Source organism: Phyllostomus discolor, chromosome 9 (assembly GCF_004126475.2).
Source record: "Phyllostomus discolor isolate MPI-MPIP mPhyDis1 chromosome 9, mPhyDis1.pri.v3, whole genome shotgun sequence".
NCBI classification, from domain to species: domain Eukaryota; kingdom Metazoa; phylum Chordata; class Mammalia; order Chiroptera; family Phyllostomidae; genus Phyllostomus; species Phyllostomus discolor.
In genome coordinates, this window is record NC_040911.2 from 19,432,948 (window position 1) to 19,455,712 (window position 22,765).

General features: G+C 53.9%; 1 protein-coding gene across 2 annotated transcripts in view; it reads left to right on the forward strand.

The window, feature by feature from the left end:
* The window catches only part of ST8SIA5 (ST8 alpha-N-acetyl-neuraminide alpha-2,8-sialyltransferase 5), a 52,732-nt gene that overhangs the window by 11,956 nt on the left and 18,011 nt on the right, over nt 1-22,765 (forward strand). For both annotated transcript variants that reach the window (XM_028524617.2, XM_028524618.2), the window contains 2 exons: nt 11,045-11,137; nt 20,816-20,902. In XM_028524617.2, the coding sequence (XP_028380418.1) occupies nt 11,045-11,137; nt 20,816-20,902 (180 nt within the window). The remainder of the gene's footprint in view (nt 1-11,044; nt 11,138-20,815; nt 20,903-22,765) is intronic.

Genomic DNA, 22,765 nt, shown 5'->3' on the forward strand with positions numbered 1-22,765 from the left:
AGCTGGGGTCCCGCGGGGTCAGAGACCGCTGGCAGTGTCAGTCTGCTTTTGGAATTAAGGGCCCCTTTATTCAACGTTGTCACCAGCTGAGCCGATTTCCTTCTGGAGAGCCACCATTTGACCAAGGACTTCCCAAGAGATATGATGACTCCATGTCCCAAGTTTTTCCAATGTCAGATCCCCATTTTTGGATGAGAAACCGTAACATGTGGGAAATAATTATGAGCATAATTATAACTGACCTGTATGTGTGGGATTTTTTTTTACCTCAAAGTAGGAGCAGCTTCTGCCTTCTTCAAAATGGGCAGGTCCGCTCCTGCAGCAGATTTGGAAGGCTCGGGGGTTTGTGGTTGGGATGCAGCTGGGAGGCATGGGAAGTGCTCCTCAGAGTGAAGAACAACATCCCCACGCACACCTCCCATGCCTCTGGGTGGGGGTATTGTTCACCTGCTGAATAATTCAGCGTGTGCCATGCTTTGCTACATATAGTTGTGTGGTGTGTTGAAGTGTGGTGCAGCCTGTTATCACTCGTTATTAACAGAGTTGGAAGGGATATCGGGGGGTACCATGTATATAACCAGAGGGTAAAGAGGGGGCAGAAAAGCAAATGACTCGTGAGCCGTATACTCAACCAGGAGCCACAAGCAGAGGGAGCAGGCCCAAACGATCCGTCTGGAGCATGCCCAGCAGGACCACAAAGAACATGCAGGCCAGACAGGGCTGCTGAAGGCTGTGGCCAGCTGTCCTCGCTGGGCCGAGCCAGAGGGAGTCCAGGCCAAAATGGAAAGTGAGTGAGTTATAAAACATACATGGACATAGAGCTTTATTCATTTCAAGCCTGGGTGTAAAAGTGGTGTCCAATAAGCATCTTAGGGGAGCCGCTTTAATGAGCAGATAGGAATAATTTTCCAGCAGCAAATGCTTCGATGTAAGTGGGTGCTTTGAAGCAGCAGGAAGTTCTTTCACGGTTCCTCTCATGTTCGAATTATGTGTTAATGTTTCCGTCTCCCCGACTAGACAGCGACTGTGCCTCTCCATCTTCGAGTTCTCAGCCCCCAGTGTGGCACCTGCGTGGAGCAGGCGCTCAATAAATGTCACTTGAATAAAAGAAGGAATTAGGCAGGAACATAATAAAAGCTATTGGTAAGAAAGCAAACCTCAATGTCACGCTCCCTGAATTCTCCCTTAGAGATTTATTCCTTCGGATTAAACCTTGTCCTCTGTCTTTGAAAATTAATCCCCAGAAAGAGAATACACTTTGGAATCATAAGCCCACTCATAGTTTGGGATGATCAGAGGATTTCCTCCTGAAAAGAGTAGGTGGTAGGGTGGTCTGAGAGCCCTGCGTGGCAGGGTGGGAAAAGGGGGACTGAGGTGGGGGAGGGGCTGTTGCGGGAGGAGAGGGAAGGCATGAAAGCAGATTATGTACGTCTGCAATAACTGACTGAGAAAGCCTCCCCTGCACTCCACACACAGCTTCACGGTTCTGGGAAAGGTAGGTGGGGAGGGCGAGGAGCAGGGAGGGAGAGCATCGTCCTCCCTGGCCAGCTGAGTGCCTTGACCCCTCTGGCTTGGCCAGTTGCCTGCCTGCCCAGTGATCCATCACTCAGTGATCGAGGGCAGCAGTGCCCTTCGTGGTCTTGGTCCCGCAGGGTGGGCAGTGTTGCACCCACTGCCCCAGGACATCCCAGGGAAAGGGTCCCTGGTCACGGGGTAAGGGCAGCTAAGGCGGGAGCCCCCAGGCCCTGATATCAGACTGGCCCACAGCCGCAGCACAAAGGGCTTCACTCAGCTTCTGCCAGCTGCACCCTGCTCCACATCCAAGCCCTTGTCCTCCCGCCATTATCTGCTCCCTCCCCACCACCTCCCTGAAGCCTTCCCTGATAGCCTGTTTAACTCTGTGTTCTGGGAGATGTGTCTGCACAGAGGGCTATTTCTGTCATTAAGCCCACAGAGAACTCTTCGGCCAGTGCACGTGACGTCTCCTCTTGCCCTGGAGGTCTGAGCTGGACCCCTGTGCAAGTAGGATCTTGTGGACCCTCTAACTTCAGACACAGCCCACAGGGGGCCTGGCTGGCTGGCCCAGCTGGCCCCTTCTCCCAGACTCTGCACCGCCTTGGTCCTCCTGGTCTGGGACAGGATGGCGGGAGGTGGTGTGCAGAGGTGACTTCTCTCTGAGTTCTGGAGCAGCAATGGCCAGGCTGCTGCCCACCTAAGCTACCTGCTCCTGGGACAGCACTCCCCTGTGCGGCTGGGCTTCGATTTGGGGTGTGGGGGCTTCATAGGGGGAGGGTGGCACTGGCCACGGGAGAACAGAGCAAACCCCCAGCTGCATGTCTGGGGCCTGGGCCAGAGCCCTGCTCTCCGGGGCGAGCCCATGCGTGTGTCTGGCGTGCACTGCACAGTGTGGGGCTTGGAACTGTGGTGCTTCAGAGCAGGAAGGAACCTGATGTAATTCAGTTCAGCACTTTATTACGCTGTATTGAATTGTTCCCTAATTGTTTCAAGACAGTGCATAATTAGGTAATAAATTGTGTGGGCCAGATGGTGAGCGCTCCAGAGCTCCGTGCAGAAATCAGAGGCGCTTCCGTGGAGGGGTGGGGCTTGGCTCGGACCTCCGCAGGCATCGCTGCTGGGGGCTGTGTGCCAGGCTCTTGCTGCGTTTGTGCCTCGTCCTCAAACCTTTGGTTTGGCTACTGTGATGGCCCCATTTACAGATGAGGAAACTGCCCTGCCCCTTCCAGGTGGCAGGTGGGGGAGCTGGAACACACCCCATCCAGGGTGACTTCGGGGTCTCAGCACTAATGGGCCATGCTGGACGGAGGGACTCTTCCTTCTGGGCTGTGGACAGGTCCCCCAGGGCTGCGGTGGGTCCCCTCAGCGCTCCTCCCCAAGTCCTCTCACCCTGCCTGGTCCCGCCCTCGGCCCCTGGCCGTTGGACTGCAGTGCAGTGGCCGTGTTGACTCCAGCAGGTGGTTATGCACATGTCCCCTTCCTATGACGACTGCTGTCATTAGCGCCACAGGCAAGAGGATCTGTAGGGTCTCTCACCTCCCCACTACTCTTCCCCACTTTTTGTCTTCTGTGTCACCCCTTCCCTGGTCCCTGTGCTTAGTATTTCCTGATTAGTATCCCTAAAAAACGCCTCCTTCCCCCTGCTCCTGGGAATTCTACCTTTCAAAGAGGAGCCCTCGGTGGCAGGGTGACCCCAAGGGAAAGAACTTTCCACAGAGGACTTGCAGATGTGATGAGAGGCGCTGGGCGCCAGGCGGCCGTGGGCCTGCATGCCCGCCTTGTGGGTGCAGGCTGGCTCAGCATAAGCCTTTCTGGTCAATTTTCACATCTGCAGAAAAGGACAAAAATAAACTCGTAAATAAAGGGTCAGAGCTCCTGGGCTCCAGCCAGCTGGGAAGAATTTGGAGGATTGGGTTGGGCAGAGCGTTCTGGGCTGGGTGCTGGAGAAACCAAACGAAGACGTCATGGCTTCCCCCTTTCCGCCCGAGCACCGGACGTGCACCTCCGGGGCCGAGACCCAGGGGAGGCTGCCGGCGAGGGCAGGGGTGGTGGCGCCCTGCGGCTGCTCGGGGGCCATTGTTCTGTGAGCTCCCTGAGCCCCTGAGTGTGGTGCCCCTTCACTGGGTCTGAACGGAGGCTCCTGGGCAAATAACCACTTCCAGGAACTTCTCTGTGCCTCAGTTTCCTCATCTTTTGCTCATCTTTTTGGTGGGGTCCGCTGAGTGGATCTCCCAGGTAGAGTCTGGCCCCAGCTTTGCCCCACACTCACAGCTGCGTAGGAGATGCTCCCTCCTGGGGACCATGTTTCCAGATCAAGGAGCGCGGGTGCCTGGCGGGGCCGCACCCCTTCCTCACCCCACGTCAGCTCCCCCCGAACTGTCTGTCCGTTACTCCCTTCAGCGGCCATCATCGCGCATTCCCCCTCGTCTCCTTCTTCATGGCCCCCATGCTTCTGGCCTCCTAGGCCGTCCGTAAGAATCTGGTACCAGTCACTTCGCAAAGGCAGGAGGCCCCAGAACGGAGTGAGAATGGGAAGGGGTGGAGAATGGAAAGGAAAAGGGCCTGGGTCAGGCTGGGGGGCCCAAGCATCCACCTGAGACCCAGGGGTTAGGGGCCGCTCGGAAGGTAGGGCGCCTGAGGCCCTCCCAGTTTTCCACTCCACGTAGCTGTGCATCGTAGCCTGTGCCCCCTTCAGCAGTGGCCGTGGTGGAGGGCAGGGAAGGCTGCCAAAGGAGGCTGACCTCTGGTCTGTAGTAGCCCAGAAGACACACCTCAGGGAAGGGTGTTCTGGACCAAGAGACTAATCCAGGGAGAAGAAGACCCAATGGCAGCCCTGGCACTGGAGCACTGGAGGGAGAGCAGGCCTGCTATGGAAGTCGAAGCAGTCAAACTGGGCGGGACACGAACTAGGAAGAGGCCACTAGGGTGCGACTCTCGGCATGGGCAGCTGGGGGATGGTGGCGAAGACCCCCAGGGGCAGCAGGGCGGTGTGCGTGGGGGAGGTCGACCCGAGGAGTTTAGCCACCTGGAGGCTCCTGGCTGGTGAGTGGATTTTACACGGGGAGCTTTGCAGGGCTCCCTGGGCAGGCCCCCCAGAAGAAGGCCACTGGATGTGTGTTCTTGCAGGAATGTGCTAGGCACGTGACCTGGCCCCCTGCAGAAGTGCAGGTTAGGGGAGGAGGAATGCCACATTAGGCTTTGCCCCGACCCCCTGGCCCCCACCCCATGCCAGAGATGGCACTTCGCCAGGCCCACACCGGGAGCAGATTGGTTACAAGACCATCAAGGGGTGTGCTCAGAACACCAGCCTCTTTAGCTTTCCGGTCTGATACCTCAAAACAGCTCAGGGGACTCCTGTGGGCAGATGAGGCAACCGTGGCTCAGAGGGGGCCACGGTCCAGGCCGGGGTCCGAGCCAGGTCTGTCCACCATCAGGTCTCCTCCTGGCAGCCGCGACCTGCAGTTGCCAGCACCGCGCCCTGCTTGCCTCTCTCTGTACCTCTTTGGCGAAGACACTCCAGTTCCCTGTGTTGTCAGGCTGCAATTTTCAGACTCGGGTTTCTGCGCGTTTGCTCTGATGGGTAGTGTGCCGTCTCCAGACGGCAGCAGCTGTTCTGGCTCTAGAAATAGCACTGAGCTCCCTGATGGGGCCTGTGGGCCTCGGGAGAGGGGGTGCTGCTCACTGAGGGAACCCCAGTGACCTGGCCGGGGCTTGTCAGAGTCAGAACTTAGGTTCTGGGCTCTCGGAAGCCCAAGGTTCCCTCTCTAGTGCCACCATTTACTAGCCAAATAACCGTGGGCAAGTGACCTTCCCGCTTGCAGTCTGAGTCTTGGGTGTAGAATGGGGGGATCAGGCCTGCCTCGCAGGGCAACTGGGAGGATTAAATGAGACAAAATTAGAGTCTAGAGTCAGTCTGCCACACACGGTTGTGCAGGGTGGGCCTTGCGCACAGGCACCCAGCCAAGGGGTCAAGTGGGGCCAAAATCCAGCTCACTCCCACTTGATGAGCCACGTGCCTGGCACACGGCTTAATTCACCTGGAGAAGAAGGTGGCTTTTCCTGACCAGGACCACACGGGTTCCCTACCCAGTGCAGAATAAACAAACGACTCTGTGGTTCTTGGAGGCTGTGCCAGGCTTGTCAGGAGCCCAGGGGTTTAGATTGCAGAGCTGGGGCAGCTGCCCTGCTCCTGGGGCTGGTGGAGGCGTCACCCAGGTGGTGTGCTCTTGTGTGACACAGCGACCCCCCTGAGCCTTTGTTTTTCTGAACACTGTCAGCGTCTGGGGAGGAAGGGGAGTGCTAGGTAGGAAGTCGGATGCAGGGGACTCGTCCTATACCAGGCAGTAGTTGCTGGGGCTTAATGTACTGTGGCCCCTAAGGAAGACCCCGTGGTCCTGAAGAACCTCTGGAGCGGGTATCAGGCCAACAGGGGAGCCCCGTCTGGGACAGGCTTGCGGAGAACGGCTGGCAGAATGACAGAGCCACCCCGGGTCTGCTGAAATGAGGCTTCCGTACGTAGCCTGTGAAGCTGGAGCCCGCGTCTGGGTGGGAGCAGGGAAATCACGTTTGGGGTCACCGAGGCCACCCCTCTCTGCCTTTGGCCTTCTGCATCTGTCTGCTCACTCAGTGGAGGCCATCGCCCGCTGCTCGGGCAGTGGGGCCTGTCTCGCCTTGCCCACCGCAGTGCTGAGGGCACAGAGACGGGGCAGGACGGATGCAGCCTGGCACCAGCCTCAGACTTGGCTGCCGGAAGCCCAGTGGCATCCGAGATGAGCTGGGCTCCCGATCTCACTGGCTGGGACTATTTATACCAGCGAGGTGCCCAAGTGTGATGCCAGGGTGCCCTCCCCTTCAAGCTGCATAGAGATCGTTTTTCCAGAATTGAAAGAAGAGACAGTGACTAACTCACCTTGAGAGGCTAATGGAGTTAAGAAGTTTGGAGAAACTGCTTCTCGCAGACTTCCAGCAGGTTAAGAGGAGGCTAGAGCCATTTGGAGGGAGACCTAGAACTTGAAGGGGCCTTTACTAGTGATTCCCAGCAATAAAAGAGTCATAACCCCACTCCAGAAAAGTATTTTTAAAATCATTCATGATTTTTAAATTCACTCGGAGAAAGCCAGCATTGGTATTCTGTTAACTGTCCCTCCCTTTTCCCATGCACTGTTTTGTAACTTGCATTTTCCACTTAATATTATCGTGTGGGCCTCTTCCTATGTCATTACACAAAAAACAAAGCCTCATTTTTGATGTCTGTCTGACGGTCTCCATCCAGACCGAACAGGGATTCCACGTGCCTGACCCCCCACCCCCAGTGCAGTCCTGGGGCATCCTGTAGGAAGCAGACTCTAGAGCTGACTAGCAATTGATTCCCTTACGTCAGTCATCCTTAGAGACTGAGGGAGCCGTGCAAGCCCGCCCCGCCCCCAGCAAAGCCCGAGGAGAATGGAGAAGGAAGCAAGGGCTATTGGTCCCATTTTCCAGATGGGAAAACTGAGGCTTTACACCCAGCCGTGGAGCAGTTTTGATGACTTTGAAGTAGGCACCACCTGGAGTGTTTTCTGGGCACCTGGGATGGTAGCCCCCAGTGTGTCAGAGAAGTCGGTGAGGTCAGGGTGTGAGCTCTGTATTGGTTGGTTTGCATACGAAAGGTGTGTTCACAGCCCCTTGGGGGAGTTAGGCCTTTACTCTACACCCAGAAATCTCTGTGCTGGTCCTGGGGTGGGCGGGCACTGTCTCCAGAGTCAGCAAGTCCCCAGACGTCAAAGCATCAGGAGCACAGTTAATCTATGGAATCTGCAGCGGAGACAGGTGCTCAAGGGCATCCCCACGTCCACGCGGAGCTCAGCTCGGGCTTTATTCGCAGGGTGGCAGGAGAGAGGTTTACCAATAACAGCAGAAGGAGGATCCAGACGGTGGAGCCACTTCCTGAGTCATTCATCCCTGACGCAGCGCTGCCACCAGCCCGCTGGGGGACTGGAGGCAAGCGTCTGCCTCCCCTGGTGCCCACTCTCGCCCTTCAGCAGCAGGAAAAGCGGGGAGGGGGAGTGAACGTTTCTTGGGCACTTCCTGTTCTCCTTCCTGGCACCGTGCTGCTGTTTTCCCTGAAATTGTCATCAAAATCTTACCTCAACCCTGTTGCACAGGTGCCACATTTGTAATGCTGATTTTATAGGCGAGGAAACAGGCTCAGGAAAGTGGGGGGCCTATGGTGGCCAACGAGGGGCAGAGAAGGGATGTGAACCCAGGAACCCAGGTCTGAAAGCCTCTCCCCTGACCGTCACTAAACACGCGGCACAAGGCCGTCCGGGACCATTGTACTGCCTTGTTCTTTGCCTGAGGGATGTCGGAGACTCGGGAGAGAGGAAAACCGAGTGGAGGCGGCGGAGGGAAGACAGAGATGCTTGTGGAGCAGCGCAGGGCTTGCCGGTTGAAGGGCGGTGCTGGTCGGTTTTACCTTCCTCCTGTTTGTGGACCATCGCTTCATAGTATCGATCTGCCTCTGCCAGTGAGTGGGATATGCTGAGTGGAACCTTGATACCGAATTTTAGTGTGGGGTGGGCCTGCCACTGTCACCTAGTTCAAACGAATTGTTTCCAGGAGGAGAGAGCAGAGGCCCAGAGAGGGTGTGTGATTTACCCAAAGTCACAGAGCTGGTTTGGAGGCATATCCAAGCTGTGTCCGCAGTCTCCCAGCTCCCCGAGCACTCTGGGACAGGCCTCCTCCTAATGATCCCTTGCAGCGTCTGAACCTGCAGCTTTTCTGGTAGCAGCCTGACTTGATGGCTTCAGATGACCCAGGGGATTCCAAAGGGCTCAGTGCCACTGGCTCTGGTTGCAAATGATGATCTCTGTGATAGGACGCTAGACCTCACTTGCTGCTGTGCGACTGGAAAACGGCGTGAGTCAGAGCCAAGGTCATGGACTCTCTCTGCGGCCTCAGGCTGACCTCTTGTTCCTAGTTGCAGACAACAGAATCCATTTGAACTAATTCAGGCAGACTGGGATTTGTCAAGGGTACAGCCTGCAGAAAGACGCCAGGCAGAGCTTCCAGAAATGCCACGCCAAGTGACAGTGTGAAATGAGGCCACCATGAAAGGCGCTGCCTCCGATGTAATCGTGAAGGTGCTGCCACCACGACAGTTTCCAAGAGCCATGCCACCTCTGCCACGCTCTGCACCAGCAACACAATGCTCCGAGTCTCGTCATTCTTCTCCAGTAACGTCTCACACAAGTGCTTCTGATTGGTTGAACCTGAACTTCATCTGGAGCCTGGCCGAACAGGAGTCTAGGAAATGTAGCTCTTAGCTTTCCTGCCTCTGCCGTCCCGAAGGTGCAGATGTAACGAAGACAAAGTTCCCAAGCGTTTTGGAGGGGGAAGTGGATATATAAACAGACTATTTTAATGCAATGTTATTTGCTCTAATTAAAAGACAGTGAGCCGAGGGACCCTGGAGGCGAGGGGCAAGACGACTTCCCATAAGTGGGAGCATTTGAACTGGGCACGGAAGGGTCAGTATGAGTTTGCTGGGGAGGAACAACAGAGGAAGGAGTTCGAAAACCACAAGGGAAACAGGGAAAATGCCGAATTCTTCTGAACTCTGCTTCAGTTCTTCTGTGACAAGAGAACAAGGAGCCGACCTACTTTGTGAATAGGAGCCAGTTTGTTGTATAAAATGTTTTAATATTTTAAAGTAGTATTTTAAATTACTTTAAAGTTACTTTAAAATAATCTATTAAGTTATATTACAATTATGAAAGAACACATCTATAATATATTTTTAAAAGTATTAACGGTGAAATTATCTTTAAATTATTTAAAACACAAATATTTTGTTCTACTACTTAAAAATATTTTTAATTATTTAAGTCCATAGTTATACTTTAAAATGAACTATTAAATTTTATTAAATTAAAAAATAAATATTTATAAACAGAACTTTTTTAAAGTATTCAATATGAAGTTAAGTTGTCTAGCATACATGTATTTTTAAAAGAAGCCAGTTTAGCGGGGAAGCGGTTCGGTGTCCCCGAGGCGGCCCGTGCCTAAGCTGGCACAGGTCAGGCGTCCGTGTGAGGGCGCGCACAGTGAGAGGGCGTGCGCAGTGGGGAGGTGTCTGGGAATCGCCCGAGGAATGACTTCATTTTATATCCTTGCGCGTGGGGTGCAGGGGGCAGGAGCGGCCCGCGGCACCGCTCCCACGTCTGCTTCCCCAGAGCTACCCACTGCGAGGTCACTGACCCCACACTTTGCATGGCTTCACCCCGCGGCGGCCTCGGGATCCCGTGGTGGTGGGGCTGTCCCGGGTCCGGTCTCCCAGCTCACTCTGCCCTGGGAGGCCCCACCTCGGCCGGGCCCAGCAGGGAGCTGCTGTGTTTTATCTTCGAGGGAACCTTCGCCCTCGACTCTTCCCTGCCCTCTGACCCCCAGTTGGGTGATGTTCTTCCTTCCTGGGTGTGGGAAGGGGAGGCCTGAAAGGTTTCCTTGCCCGGTGGACGTGGGAGGCCAGAGGGCCCTTCCCAGGGGCCACCAGCTGTCCTTGTGGATGCACAGACGAGCGGTCTTGAGTCAGCATGCAGGCCCATGTTGCAGAACTGCCGCCTGCCATGTGCCTGACTCTGAGCAAGTGAGTGAACTTCTGGTGCTTATGACGCTCCCTTTCCTTGTAGGCTAGTTATAAAGGTCAAGTGTGGATGCCTCCTTGTCGAATGCTGGGCCCAGCACTTAGCCTGTGGTGAGGGCTTGGCAAGCCCTGGTGGGAAGTGGATTTGTTCCTTTGCACGAAGCTGCTGCAAGGACCCTGAGGTGGCTCAGGAATGCCTGGAGCTAGCTGGTGTTGGCAGGAGACTGGGCTCCTCTGCAGTGGGGTCTGGACCAAACCTGGCTGTGCCTTATGATGACGGTGGGACCTGAGCTCCAGCTGTTTAGCCTCAGTTTTCCCAGCTGTCAAATGGGGAGAGAGAAATGTCAGTCTCAGCTAGTTATAGCGTGAGTACGAGGATCAGGTGAGCTGACGGAAATGGAGATGCTGGTACAGCAGGGAGAGCCGTAGGGCTCAGCGATGCTCATGGCTGTCAGTGAGTAACTTTCCCAGGAGGAGGACAAAGGAGCAGGGGCAGGTGGGACTGGCTGAAGGTGGCAGCCTTGTGCTGCCTCCTGCAGTGACTGACCACAGGAAGAGCCAAAGCCGGAATGGGCACAGAGTGTCCTCCTCCTCTCCTTTCCCTTTGCAACTCAGAACCAAAGATGCTTCCGAATGTCATGATTCACTGAAATGGGGTCATGCTCCTACAAAGGCTTGCACTCTTGGGGGCGTGCGGGTGCTGTGAGTCACTACCCACCCAGTGATGGAACTGGAGGCCCCTGCGGCCCTGGGGCCTCCCACCGGGTCATCTGGTGGGTGGGGCTGGTGTGCTCTATTTATTTGACCAGAACAGACTCCCCCACAACAAGGGTGCCCAAAAGCGAGGCTCCTGAAAGTCAGGCCGGCTTCTCTGCATACTAACCCAGGTCCGTCCCTGTTGGTTCCCAGGTACTTTGAATTTTACGAGGGCCCTTTAGAATATAACTCCACAAGATGCCTGGAGCTGAGGAACGAAATCTTGGAGGTGAAGGTGCTGTCCATGTAAGTGTGGCTGGGGTGGGTGCTGGGTGCATGGTGCAGGGTGGGTGCTAGGTTCATGGTGCAGGGTGGGTGGGGCAGGGTCAAGGGGCAGGGTGGGTGGGGCTGGGGTGTGAGGTGTGGGGTGGGTGCATGGTGTGTGGGTGGGTGGGGCAGGGCCAAGGGGAGGGTGGGTGGGGCTGGGGTGGGGGGTGTGGGGTGGGTGCATGGTTTGTGGGTGGGTGGGGCAGGGGTGGGGGGTGGAGTGGGTGCATGGTGTGTGGGTGGGTGGAGCAGGGTGGGTTTTGGGCAGAAGGAGATAGGAACCGCAGTGGATCCAAATAGAGCAAGAATTAGGCCTACTTCCCAGCGCCCTGGCTTGTGGAGAGCCCTGGAGGGCTGCATGGGGGTGACTGCGTTTTATGAAAAAAATCCAAGTTTGCAAGGTCACCTCTGGTGACTCTGGCCTTTCAGCCCCCGGCTCAGTCACCAGTCTCCGAGATTCTCATCACCGGCTCCTCATGGACAGAAATAGAAGAGGGCATGGGAGCGTCTTGCCTGAAATTAGTCCTTCCGCCTTCTTGCTCTCGTGTCTAAAACATTTTTATACTCATCACATTTTTTTACCTAAACGATAGAGCATTCAGGAGGCAGAGAAAGGTGTGCAGTGAAGCGCCCCCTGCCCACGGCCCCCAGCCCTCCTCAGAGGCAGCCCCTGCCTGTCCTTGGGCATCCTCCCAGAAGGTCTGCAAAAGCAGCACCCACGTGTAGACAGTGTCCACTCTTTCTTTCTTTCTAAAACACAAATGGCAAAAGAGCTGTGCTCTCCTCTCCCTATTCAACAGAGTATCACCAATGGTCGTTTTCCAACCTGTGCGAGAGGAAGTGCATTCCGTGCTGAACGCTGGAGTGTGTGTGTGCGCGCCTGCCCCAGCCCTCCCTCCCTCCTCGGGCTGCCGTGGATCCGGCAAGCTCATTTACGGGGGTTTGTGTTGTGTTTCTCGTGACAGGGTGTGTATTTATTTGGAAACAGTCATGTCTGGGTATGGAAGAAATGTGGTTTACTCCGAGTCAGGCAGTGGACTCCTGGGCCCCAGGACCACGGCCCGCAGGCAGGAGCGGGGGCCCCTCCAGCCGTTTGACACGGTTTGCAGGTAGTGTGGGTGGTAGCAAGAACACAGGTGTCGGACTCAGGCACACCTGGGATCCAAAGCCATTGTGAGGCCTTATCAGCTCTGCATCTGTAAACAAACGACTGAACTTCTCTGAGCCTTCTCTTCCCTACAAAAGTGGGGACACTCTCACCTCGCTTTTGAGGGTGGCCATGAAGGGTTAGCTGAAATAACGTATGTGAAAGTAGTAGCCTAGCAGCCCACATTCACAGTAGCCACGCAGTGGGTGCTCAGTAAGCATTCGTGTGCCCCTTCCCTCCCCTCCCCTCCCCATTCCGCACTTTCTGGAACCACCACGGGCAGTGGCAACAGCTTTTCCGGGCTGTCGTTCAGACTCCACGAGCTCAGTCGCTGCAGGAAATTTCCAAGAGAAAGCCAAATTTCCGGGCTTGGCTGCGTTGTTTATGGTCTCCGTACTAACCACGGGGCTGTGTGCCCTCTCGAGAGAGAACCGTGGGGGAGCTCATCCTCCCGTCAGTCCCACCCGGCCTCACGGAGCTCACCGCCCAGCAGGGGCAGCGGACATTACCAACCGATCACCTTAGGGAGACAAGGGGGAGACAGGGAACTTGACCTGGGCTGGCGGGGAGGGGTTGTCAGGCAGGGCCTGTCTGAGGAAGCGACGCCGGTGCTCTGGTCTGCAGGGCCATGGGAGTTAAGTAGGCCAGGAGGACTCCCGACCGAGGCAGCAGCTTGTGCAAAGGCCCTGTGCCAGGAAGGAGCCCGCCGTGTCCCGGGCTCTGCAGGGTCAGGGCAGCTTGAGTGCCAGCATGAGAGGGAAAGGGAGGCATTGTTGTCAGAGGGGCGGGCAGGCAGGGGCCGGACCTTGTGGGGCGGATTTAGATTTCATCTTTATCCGGGAAGGGTTTTAAGCAGGTGGTAGGGGGTACGATGTGATTGGTGCTCCATACACTCCACGGGAGTTGGGATTTAGTGGCAAAGACGGGTGCCCGGACCTCAGTCAGGAGCCAGAGCCACAAGCTCCTAAGCAGGGAGCATTCTCCTTCTCTCAAAATTCAGGGATTGCAGGCCCTTCAGGGTCGGCCGGCGGAAAGCCAGAGCAGCTCTCCTTGAGAGCGCGCCTGTGAGTCTTCAAAGGGTCACTTGTTAATTTTGTAAACTCTAAAGCACGGACAGTTTCTCCATGGTTCCTTCCAGGTCTGCACAGGCAGACCCGAGAGCCCCCGTAGACCGGGCCTCCTTCTGTGTCACCTCCACTTCCCTGCCCAAGGGTGTCTCGTACGCCGGTTGGTGTTCGTCCCTGTTCCAGTTTGCTGGGGCTCCGTCGCCAGGGACTGCAGGCTGGGTGACTTAAACGACAGAACTTAAGTTTCTCACAGTTCTGTGAGGTCAAGGTCAGCAGGGCCGGTGTCTTCTGCATCTCTCTCTTTGGCTTTTAGATGGCTGCCTTCCCTCTCTGTCTTCACACGGTTGTCCTTCTGTGTGACTGTCCTGATTTCCTCTTCTGCGGCCATCAGTCACAGCGGACTAGGGCCCACCCTGGTGATGTCCTTGCAGCTTAACTGCCTCTTTAAAGACTCGGCTCCAAGTAGAGTCACATTCTGAGGTGTTGCAGGTTAGGGCTTCAACATATGAATTTACGGGGAGACACTACTCAGCTCATAACAGTCCCCCTCACACTTTCCGTTTAGGGAGCACACTGGAAATTACCGGGGCCCGTTGTTTTCAGCCTGAACGCGGTGGGGTACGATGGGGAGCCTGACATTGCCCCGTGATCTGTGCCCACGCTGTGTCTCTTGTCATGGCTCATGTCGGTGGCATCGTATCCTCTGCGTGTTTGGCTCTAGTTCTCATCTCTGCCTTTGGGACACCTGCCCTGGTCCCTGAACTGAGCAACCACCCTGTCTCTCCATGGCAGTTGCCCTCTCTCTGGCCCCTGGGCCGCAGGAGTGTCGGCACTGGTGGTACTGGGGGCCGGAGAGGAGAGGAGACAGGAGGGGAGGGCTGTCTTGGAGCATCGGCATGTGAGCCCAGTGGGACATCCGGGAGCAGCAGGCCCCGTGCCTCCTTTTCTGAGTCCTCCAGCTGAGGGTCAGTGGGCCCTGCAGGGCTGAAATCAGAGCTCAGAGCCCCGCCCCTGATCTGAGTGGCTCTGACACCACTGGGCACTGGCAGCCGAGCCCAGAGCCAGGAGCCCTGCTCGGGGCGGAGACTGAGTCACTGGGGAAAGGTCAGACCCTCGTCTGTGCACAGTGGGGTTTGGACGGATGCACTCGGAGGCCCTCCGGGCGCGCGAGTGTCAGCTGGCGTGTGTGAGGAGTCAGGACTGCGTGTCGTTTGTCTGGGAACGATTCCCATCCAACGTGGCTCCCGTGGACAGTGCAAGTCAGTCGGCCAGAAAGTCCCCACATGGACAAGGCCCCCTTTCCTGGCGATGCCAGCTGCACGAGGAACTGCGCTCTGACGATTTGTTATGAAAACGCATGGTCCCTATGCTTGTAAAAATTATTTACGTTTGAATTTAGTCATTCTAGAGCCTCTTTTTGTTTAAATTCGCTGCTGCCTGTGCTCACACCCAGATGGCCTCACCCCACCTGCTGGCCCCCCTGCTGCCCCATCCCCGCTGTTCTGGGGTGGGGAGGCCTCCCTGAGACAGGAGAGAGGCTGGGGGCCAGGCTGGGGGCCAGGCTGGGGGCCAGGCTGGGGCAGGGTTCTCCGGAGTCTCTGAGTCCTGGGGTCTGACCCTGCGTGGATCGGATGCGTTTGCTAAGTGAGTGGGTGGGTGGAGGAGTGGATGCCACAAGGCCGGAAACAGAGGAGGCCCTGGAAGAAAAGGGGAGAAGAAAGAAGGACACTGAGGCGACTATTATCTTCTCGTTATTATTACCATCTCTGGCACACGGCTAGAAAAATTAAGCAGACTATGAAAGCTTGTAATGATAGAAAGCGACAGTGCCCTGCCCTACACCCGGTGCCCCAGCCCAGCTGCTTGAGCTCTTGGCTGTTCCTGCTGGTGACGGCGTCCACACCCCATCCGCGCCGTGTCCACTGACGTCCCGTGTTGGTGGGCAAGGACTCGGCTCCCCTAGCCCCCACCCAAGCCCTTCCCCACTTTTCCAGGTTGTGGACCATTGCCCTTTTTAGTTCTTCTGTCTATAGATCGCCTAAGTAACCTATTTCCTTTTTTTTAAAGATTTTATTTATTTTTAGAAAGGGAATGGAGGGAGAAAGAGAGAGAGAGAAACATCAATGTGCAGTTGCTGGGGGTCATGGCCTGCAACCCAGGCATGTACCCTGACTGGGAATCGAACCTGAGACACTTTGATTCGCAGCCCACGCTCAGTCCACTGAGCTACGCCAGCCAGGGCTTAAGTAACCTATTTCTTATTCTACTAAACGTTGGCAGTGTATCATGATCCTGTACTGTGTTTCTAGAATGTGAGATCAGACAATAGTGATTCCATCTCCTTTCTTGTACACTTCCGCCTCCTTTTCTGAGGCTTCTAGTCATTGTTTCCCCCTCGAACTCTTGTCTCTGCTGTGTCCTACTTCTGCCCCCCCCCCACCCCGCCTCTCCATCAACCAGGTATCCAGGTATCCCCCAGGTTTCCTTCACCCTCTCGCTCCAACCCCGATCGGCTGCCCTCCTGACAGGTTGCCCATCATTTCCCCAGGTCTCCCTTCCTGCCTCCATAGGGCAGATTCACCTTGGCTTAGGACCAATCGCTGCTTCTTTCTTGGTTCACTCCTTTGTTTTGCTTCTACCCCCTTTTAAGCAAACTCTCCAAAATACTGGGCAGGAAGTAAACTTTTGATTCCTTCTGTGCCTAAATGACTTAATTTCCCCCTTGCCCTTCATAGTTGGTTTGGTGGGGTTTGGTGTGTTGGGTGAAAGTCATTTCCCCCCAGCAGGCTGAAGAGCTTCTCTGTCGTCTCCTAGTGCCCAGGCCACCTGGGTGTGATGTCAGTTGTTCCTTTGGAGGGGACCGGTCAGGCAATTCTGAGGTGTCCTGACAGTGTGCCCAGGGTGCACACACACAGGGACCTGGTAAACTGGGGCTCCTGTCCACACTCTTACACTGTCTCTTAGATCTCTTTATGTTTTCTTTATTTTTCTCTGTTTCCTCTTTTTACTGCATCTAAGAATTGGATGCTGGCTTTTCTCTATAGCTTCTCTAGCACTCATATATTTTAATCTAATTTTTAAAAGATTTTATTTATTTATTTTTAGAGAGAGAAGGGAGGGAGAAAGAGAGAGAAACATCAATGTGTGGTTGCTGGGGGCTGTGGTCTGCAACTCAGGCATGTACCCTGACTGGGAATTGAACCTGTGATGCTTTGGTTTGCAGCCTGCACGCAATCCACTGAGCTATGCCAGCCAGGGCTCATTTTTTATTATCTCTTTGTCCTTTGCTTCTACTTTCTGAGAAAATTTCTTGACTTCATCCTCTAGCTCATTTAAACTTTTTTTTCCCCCAAGAGCTCTTGCTTTGTGCTCATAGAAGTCTGTTCTTACTTTAAGGACATCATACTTCTTGAGTATCTCTGGGGACACTAGTAGAATATTTTAAAGTTCTATTTTGTTCCTCCCATAGTTCTCTCTGTGGTTTGTTTTTTTTTTTACCAGTATTTTAATTTAATTTATTTCTCTGTGTGTAGGCACAAATAATAATTAATATGAAGTAGTTCACTAGATATACAGGCTAATATTTTGAAGAGATTTATGCAAAAAAAGCAGTATAAGAAAAATAATGAAAACAAAAAATAGAAAAATAACACCTATAATTATAACATACCAAAAAATCAAATATTTTCTTTTTGAAAATTTATTTTTCAATTACAGTTGAAATACAGTATCATATTAGTTTCAGGTGTTAAACATAGTGACTAGGCACTTACACACCGTATGAACTTCTAAGCCCAATAAGCCTCACGCCCTTCTGATGTGACTGTGACCTCCGTATGACACCTCGAGCAGTGGTTACACTGTTGCTGACTGGGTTCCTTGAGCTGTACTTTACATCCCTGGGACTATTTTAACAACTGGCAGTTTGTGCTTCTTCATCCCTTTCACCTGTTAACCCACTCTCCCAACCCCCCTCCCATCTGCGTACCACCAGTCTGTTCTCTGGATCTGTGTTTGTTTCTGTTTCCCTTGTTCATTCATTTTGTATTGTAGATTTCACATATGAGTGAAATCATATGGTGTTTGTCTTTCTCTGGCTGCCTTATTTCACTCAGCATCATGTCCTCGAGGTCCATCCACGCTGTGGTGGCACACAGTACGCTTCCGTTCTTCGTGGTGGCCGAGTGATAACCATCCCGGTGAGTGTATGTGCCACGTCTTCTTTACACGTTCGTCTGTGGTCGGCCACCCAGGTCGCGTCTGTGTCTTGGCTGTTGTAAATAACGCTGCAGTAAGCATCGGGCGACATGCATCGTTTGGAATTAATGTTTTGGATTTCTTCAAAATAGACTCTCTGGTCACTTTATCAGATGGTCTGTCTTGGTCTGTGTCCTTCAGGTTGACCAGGTGACCCTTGGTTGCTTACTCGTATTTAAACAACGCAAAGCTGGTAGGAACTCAGAGTCTGCGGGCAGCTTTCGTGGAGGGTAGGAGTTGCAGATGGCTGCTGGCCCCTTTGCCTGCAGTTAGAACATGCAGAGGTTTTCACCAGGAATGGTAATTTGTTTTAAAGGCAGAAATGGACAGTCTGATTCAATCCTTCTCCTCCCCTCTGCCGGACATTCAATCCCTGGCTACTGCGGAGGTGGGGGACTCTATAGTTCTGGATATGGGATCACTTTAACTGAGCCTCGTTTTCACACCGTGTCCCTCCCCGCCTTCCACCCCCTTTAACATTTGCTGTGCAAATCCGCTCTGTCTCTGGGCTGTGCTGTTCCTCCCTATGTCACCCCTTCTCCTGCCACACACTGGCTGAAATCTCTCTTCCACCGAGACCCCCCACCCGACTCCATTTATTTCATGCATCCGGTCGGCTTATACCTTTTTCATTCTTCTAGAGTATTAATGGTTGGTACCTTGGGAGAGAGGAGACACGTGCCTGGGATCAGCCCTTCATCTTTAAAGATGATCTGGGCATCTGTAAAGCAATTTGTAACATTTTTTCACAAGTGTTTTCTCATTGGACCTTTCTGGCGGCCTTTGAGGTGGGCAGGGCGGAGCTGACTGCCTCCCTCTCACAGGTAAAGCAGCTGAGACTCAGACGGGTTAAGTGGCTGATCCGAGGCCATACTGCAAGTTGTGGATGGAGCGAGGATCCCAGGCTAGGTGTTCAGGCCCTGACCTTGGTCCAGGGTGTGACAAGGGCGTTGGAGGCACAGAGAATGGTGCTCGGACATTGGTGACAGTTGAACCTGGGACCCCGGCCTGCAGTGTGGCCCTGGCTGTTTGAGGCGCTGGTGGAGCACAGGGCCTGCTCTGGGGCCTGTGGGTTGCAGGAAGTGGGGGAGGGAAGCAGTGTGTGAGGCAGGGTGCAGCTGTATAGTGGCTCTTCTCCTCTGGTGTCACCTGAGCTGCTGTGGGGGGTTTGGGAAAGCCAGAAGGGGGAACAGTCAGGATGAGGGGAGGGGCTCCTCCTAGCTCTTTAAAGCTGCCCAGCACATGCCATAGGAGGTGTCTGAACTGGGTCTGAGGCCCAAGGCCCCCTCTGCTTCCCAATTCACGCACTCGTTGCTCTCCTATGTGACTTTTCCTGCAGTCGCCCCTACCCCCACCTGTCCCGTATCCCCTCTGTAGGGGAGGGCTTGCCCTGTTTGCGAGCAACTATTTCCCTTGCAGTTAAACACAGGGTAACAGCTCTGTAATGAACTTGTTTATTTAATCTTACAGTTACATGAGTGTTTGCCTTTTTTTAATTACAGTATTTTTTTATTATGTTTTTTTCTATTACCAGGGAAACTCCAATCTGATGCACTGCTCAGTGGAAATAGGGTTCTATGATCTAATGCTTTTTGCTGGTTTCAGTCAAAGGGAGAATCCCACGTGATTTAGACACATTCCCTTTCCAGAGGGGGCCTTAGCATATCACAAGCTGAGATGTTAAAAAACCAGCCAGCCTTGCAGGTGGTTGTTCAGACAAAAGGAACACAACTCAGGTTTCTCATCTCTTTTTTTGTGTCATCTGGAAATTGTGATCTGCCCTTGGAAAGGGAAAATGAGAAAGAGAAGGGCATGCCCTGTCATGAGTCCTACTGTGTGCTTAGCACAGTGTGAGTGACGTACAGCCATTCCCTTAGGGACAGTACCTTGCCCTTTACAGATCGATGTTCCCGGGACATCTGGGCAGGTCCATGGGGGTGGGCACATGAGGGAGAATGTTTTAAAATATAGCCTGGAGCCCTGGCTGGGTAGCTCAGTTGGTTGGAGCGTTGTCCTCATATGCCAAGGTTGCAGGTTCGATCCCTGGTCAGGGCACATACAAAAAGCAACCAATGAATGCATGAGTAAGTGGAACAACAAATCGATGTTTTTTTTTTCTCTCCTTCTTCTCTCTCTCTAGAATCAATTTAAAAAATTAAATATAAAATAAAATGTACCCTGGATTTATTTTAATCAGATATGTAAGACACACAGGCACAGAAATGATATCATGCCCTGGCCAGTGTGTCTCAGTTGGTTGCAGTGTCCTCCTGTAGACTAAAAGGTTACCATTTCGATTCCCAGTCAGGGCATATGCCTGGGTTGCTAGTTTGGTCCCCAATTGGGGTGCACATGAAAGGCAACTAATCAATGTTTCTCTCTCACACTGATATTTCTCTTCCTCCCTCCCCCCTCACTAAAGATTTAAAGATTTTATCTATTTACTTTTAGAGAGGGGAAGGGAGGGAGAAAGAGAGGGAGAGAAACATCAGTGTGTGGTTGCCTCTTGCACGCCCCACCCTGGGGACCTGGCCTGCAACCCAGGCACTTGCCCTGAATGAGACTTGAACTGGTGACCCTTTGGTTCGCAGGCCAGCACTCAATCCACCGAGCCACACCAGCCAGGGCTAAATAAATCTTTAAAATAAATTGTATCATGAAGGAAGAAGTTCTTATACTCCCAAGTCCCTAGAAAAGGAGGCACAGCTCGCCAGTGTTGGTAGGAGGCGAAGAGGTGAGGGGAAGCTGCAGTTACAGTCTTCATTGTGGTTCTCACGGGAAGGAATGGTAGAGGTGGGGTAGACAGATAGATTGGCTAGTTTGAGTAATTTCAATGCCCTCTGCAGCACATGGGCTGCCCCCAGGGGTCTGATACCTGGCCCTGGGATGATTAGGACAGGGAGCTAGCAGTTGGCTTGATAAAGGAGGTGGTTGCAGGTACGAGCTCTGGACTGGTTGCTCCACTATGAAAGGTGTGCCTGCAGGAGGGTTGTTTGCCACCTCTAGGAGTTAGCTAGACCCCCGGTGCCAGAGCGTCAAGAATACAGAAACTAGGAAAATACAGTTAATACCATGGAGCAGCCCAGGATTCGGCAGGCAGGGGAGCAGGAAGGGAGCATGTGTGGGAAGGACGACGCTTTGTCCAGCCTGGCCCTTTCACAGACTCTTCGTCCTCCGTTCTCCAAGGGTGAAGCAGTCGGAGCTGTTCGACAGGTGGAGGAGCCTGCAGATGTGCAAATGGGCGATGAACATCTCCGAAGCCAACCAGTTCAAGTACCTATGCCTCGTCTGTCCTGCCCCGGGGGTTCTGTTCCTGCTACCTCTTCAGATCCCCTTTGTCCCGCAAGGCCCGGACCCAGGGGCATCTCCCTGGAGCTAGCCCTGGCAGGGCTTTGGAGCCTGGGCAGTAGGGGTGGGGGTGGGGGGTGGTTCTGACTCAGCTACTGGGTGTGTCCTCCTTTCTGGCCCTTGCAGCATCCCTGCAAGGTCAGTGGTGCCGTTGCCAGTAAAGCCGAGGTTAACTGAGACTCACACAGGTGAAGCAATTTACAGGAGGTGGCCTCCAGCAGGCCTGTGTGTTAAGGCACATTAAACACCTTCCATGGTCTCACCCCATCACCCCCCTTACCCCTGGGGCTGCTGCTGCAACTCAGCAGCCCCCTCCTTCTCCGAGCTCTTGGGTTCTTGCAGCCAACGCTTGAGTGCTGCTACAGATTGTTTTCTCTCTGCTCTCTAGCCAGACCGCCCGGTCACAAGCTTCCAGAGAGGCACGAGCTGTACCTTAAAGTTCTCCTGTCTCTCAGAGCTAAGCAGCTAGTAAAGCCCATGCACTCGTGTTGATTAGTGGTTAATACAGGTGTCCTTTGCACCCCTAAAGTCTGTGAGTTTATGGTATTACTTTAATGCAGGTAGAACTTATTAAATAGAATTGATAGGATCATGGAAATGTGTGCATTAACCGGATTTGGGCAACTCAGGTCGTAGTTTGAACGTACTGAGGAGCTGTCAGCAGGGAGGATCCCTACACGGGAGGCTGGGAGAAGCAAATAACACTAGGTATTTTGTATTTTCTTTACACGACACGTGTTCCTGTTCGCTGCGATTCCAGGTCACCTGGAGACCGAGCAATAGTTTGAGGCAGCACGTTTTGAGAAATGTGGTTGTTGGAAGCCATCACCCTTGAAGAGCAGGTGCCCAAAGCCCGAACCAGTGGCCTCTATGAGGCTGTGGAACCCAGCTAAGGCCTGAGAGCAGTTTGCAGAGACCCGCCTCTTGTAGAAGTGGAACGTGAGCTTGAGCCAAGTACAGGAAGAGCAGGGAGCAGGTCCAAGGTCTGGGCTGCAGGTGCCGTTCCAGATCCACCCCTTAGAAGGAAGTGTTACTGTGGGGACCACACAGGCAGAGCCCCTGCCCACCCACCCCACTGTGGGTGGGGCCTGAGAGCACCGAGGGAGTGGCAGGCCGAGGTCAGCGAGACGCAAAAGGACGCTGTCCAGGCTGAGAGCCGGCAGAAGCCTCATCTGTAGGATTCACATATCTAAGGAAATAATAATAATAACAATAATCAGCAACAGGAAGATCATCTGGCAAGAGAAAAGCAGAGAGAAGCGTGGGACCCTTGGGCAGGGATTGGCCAGCAGTCTCCAGGGGAGAGGCTCTGGGAAACCGAGACCCTTCTGGGTGGGGGCGGGGGAAAGGTTTCGGGTGTGGGAGAGGGAGGTGACCTCAGGTCTGGCCATGTTCTAAAAGGAAACACCTTCTGGCCAGTTATCACTTCCCTGTGCTCTTTTTACAAGCCCACGGAACAATAATGAGATTCTTCCTTCGGGTTTACGGGACTCTGGTGCAATAATATGGGGTGGGGTTGGGAGAGTGTGCTAGGAGACAGGTGTGAGCACTGCGGTTACAGGAGAGGAACCCGGTCAAAGGGGACCCATTGGCATTCCGGTTTATATATCAATCACTTGTGAATTTGGTTGGTATGGGTCAGTCTCCTGCAATGGGGTACTCTCCAGAGGACTGACAAGATCAGCAAAGATAAACAGGCCAGGTGCTGGTGTGTCAGGCTGACCCATGGCCCCTGCCTGGCTAGGCTTCTGGCCTTCCCTTGGGCCAGCCTCAGTCACATTATGAAAC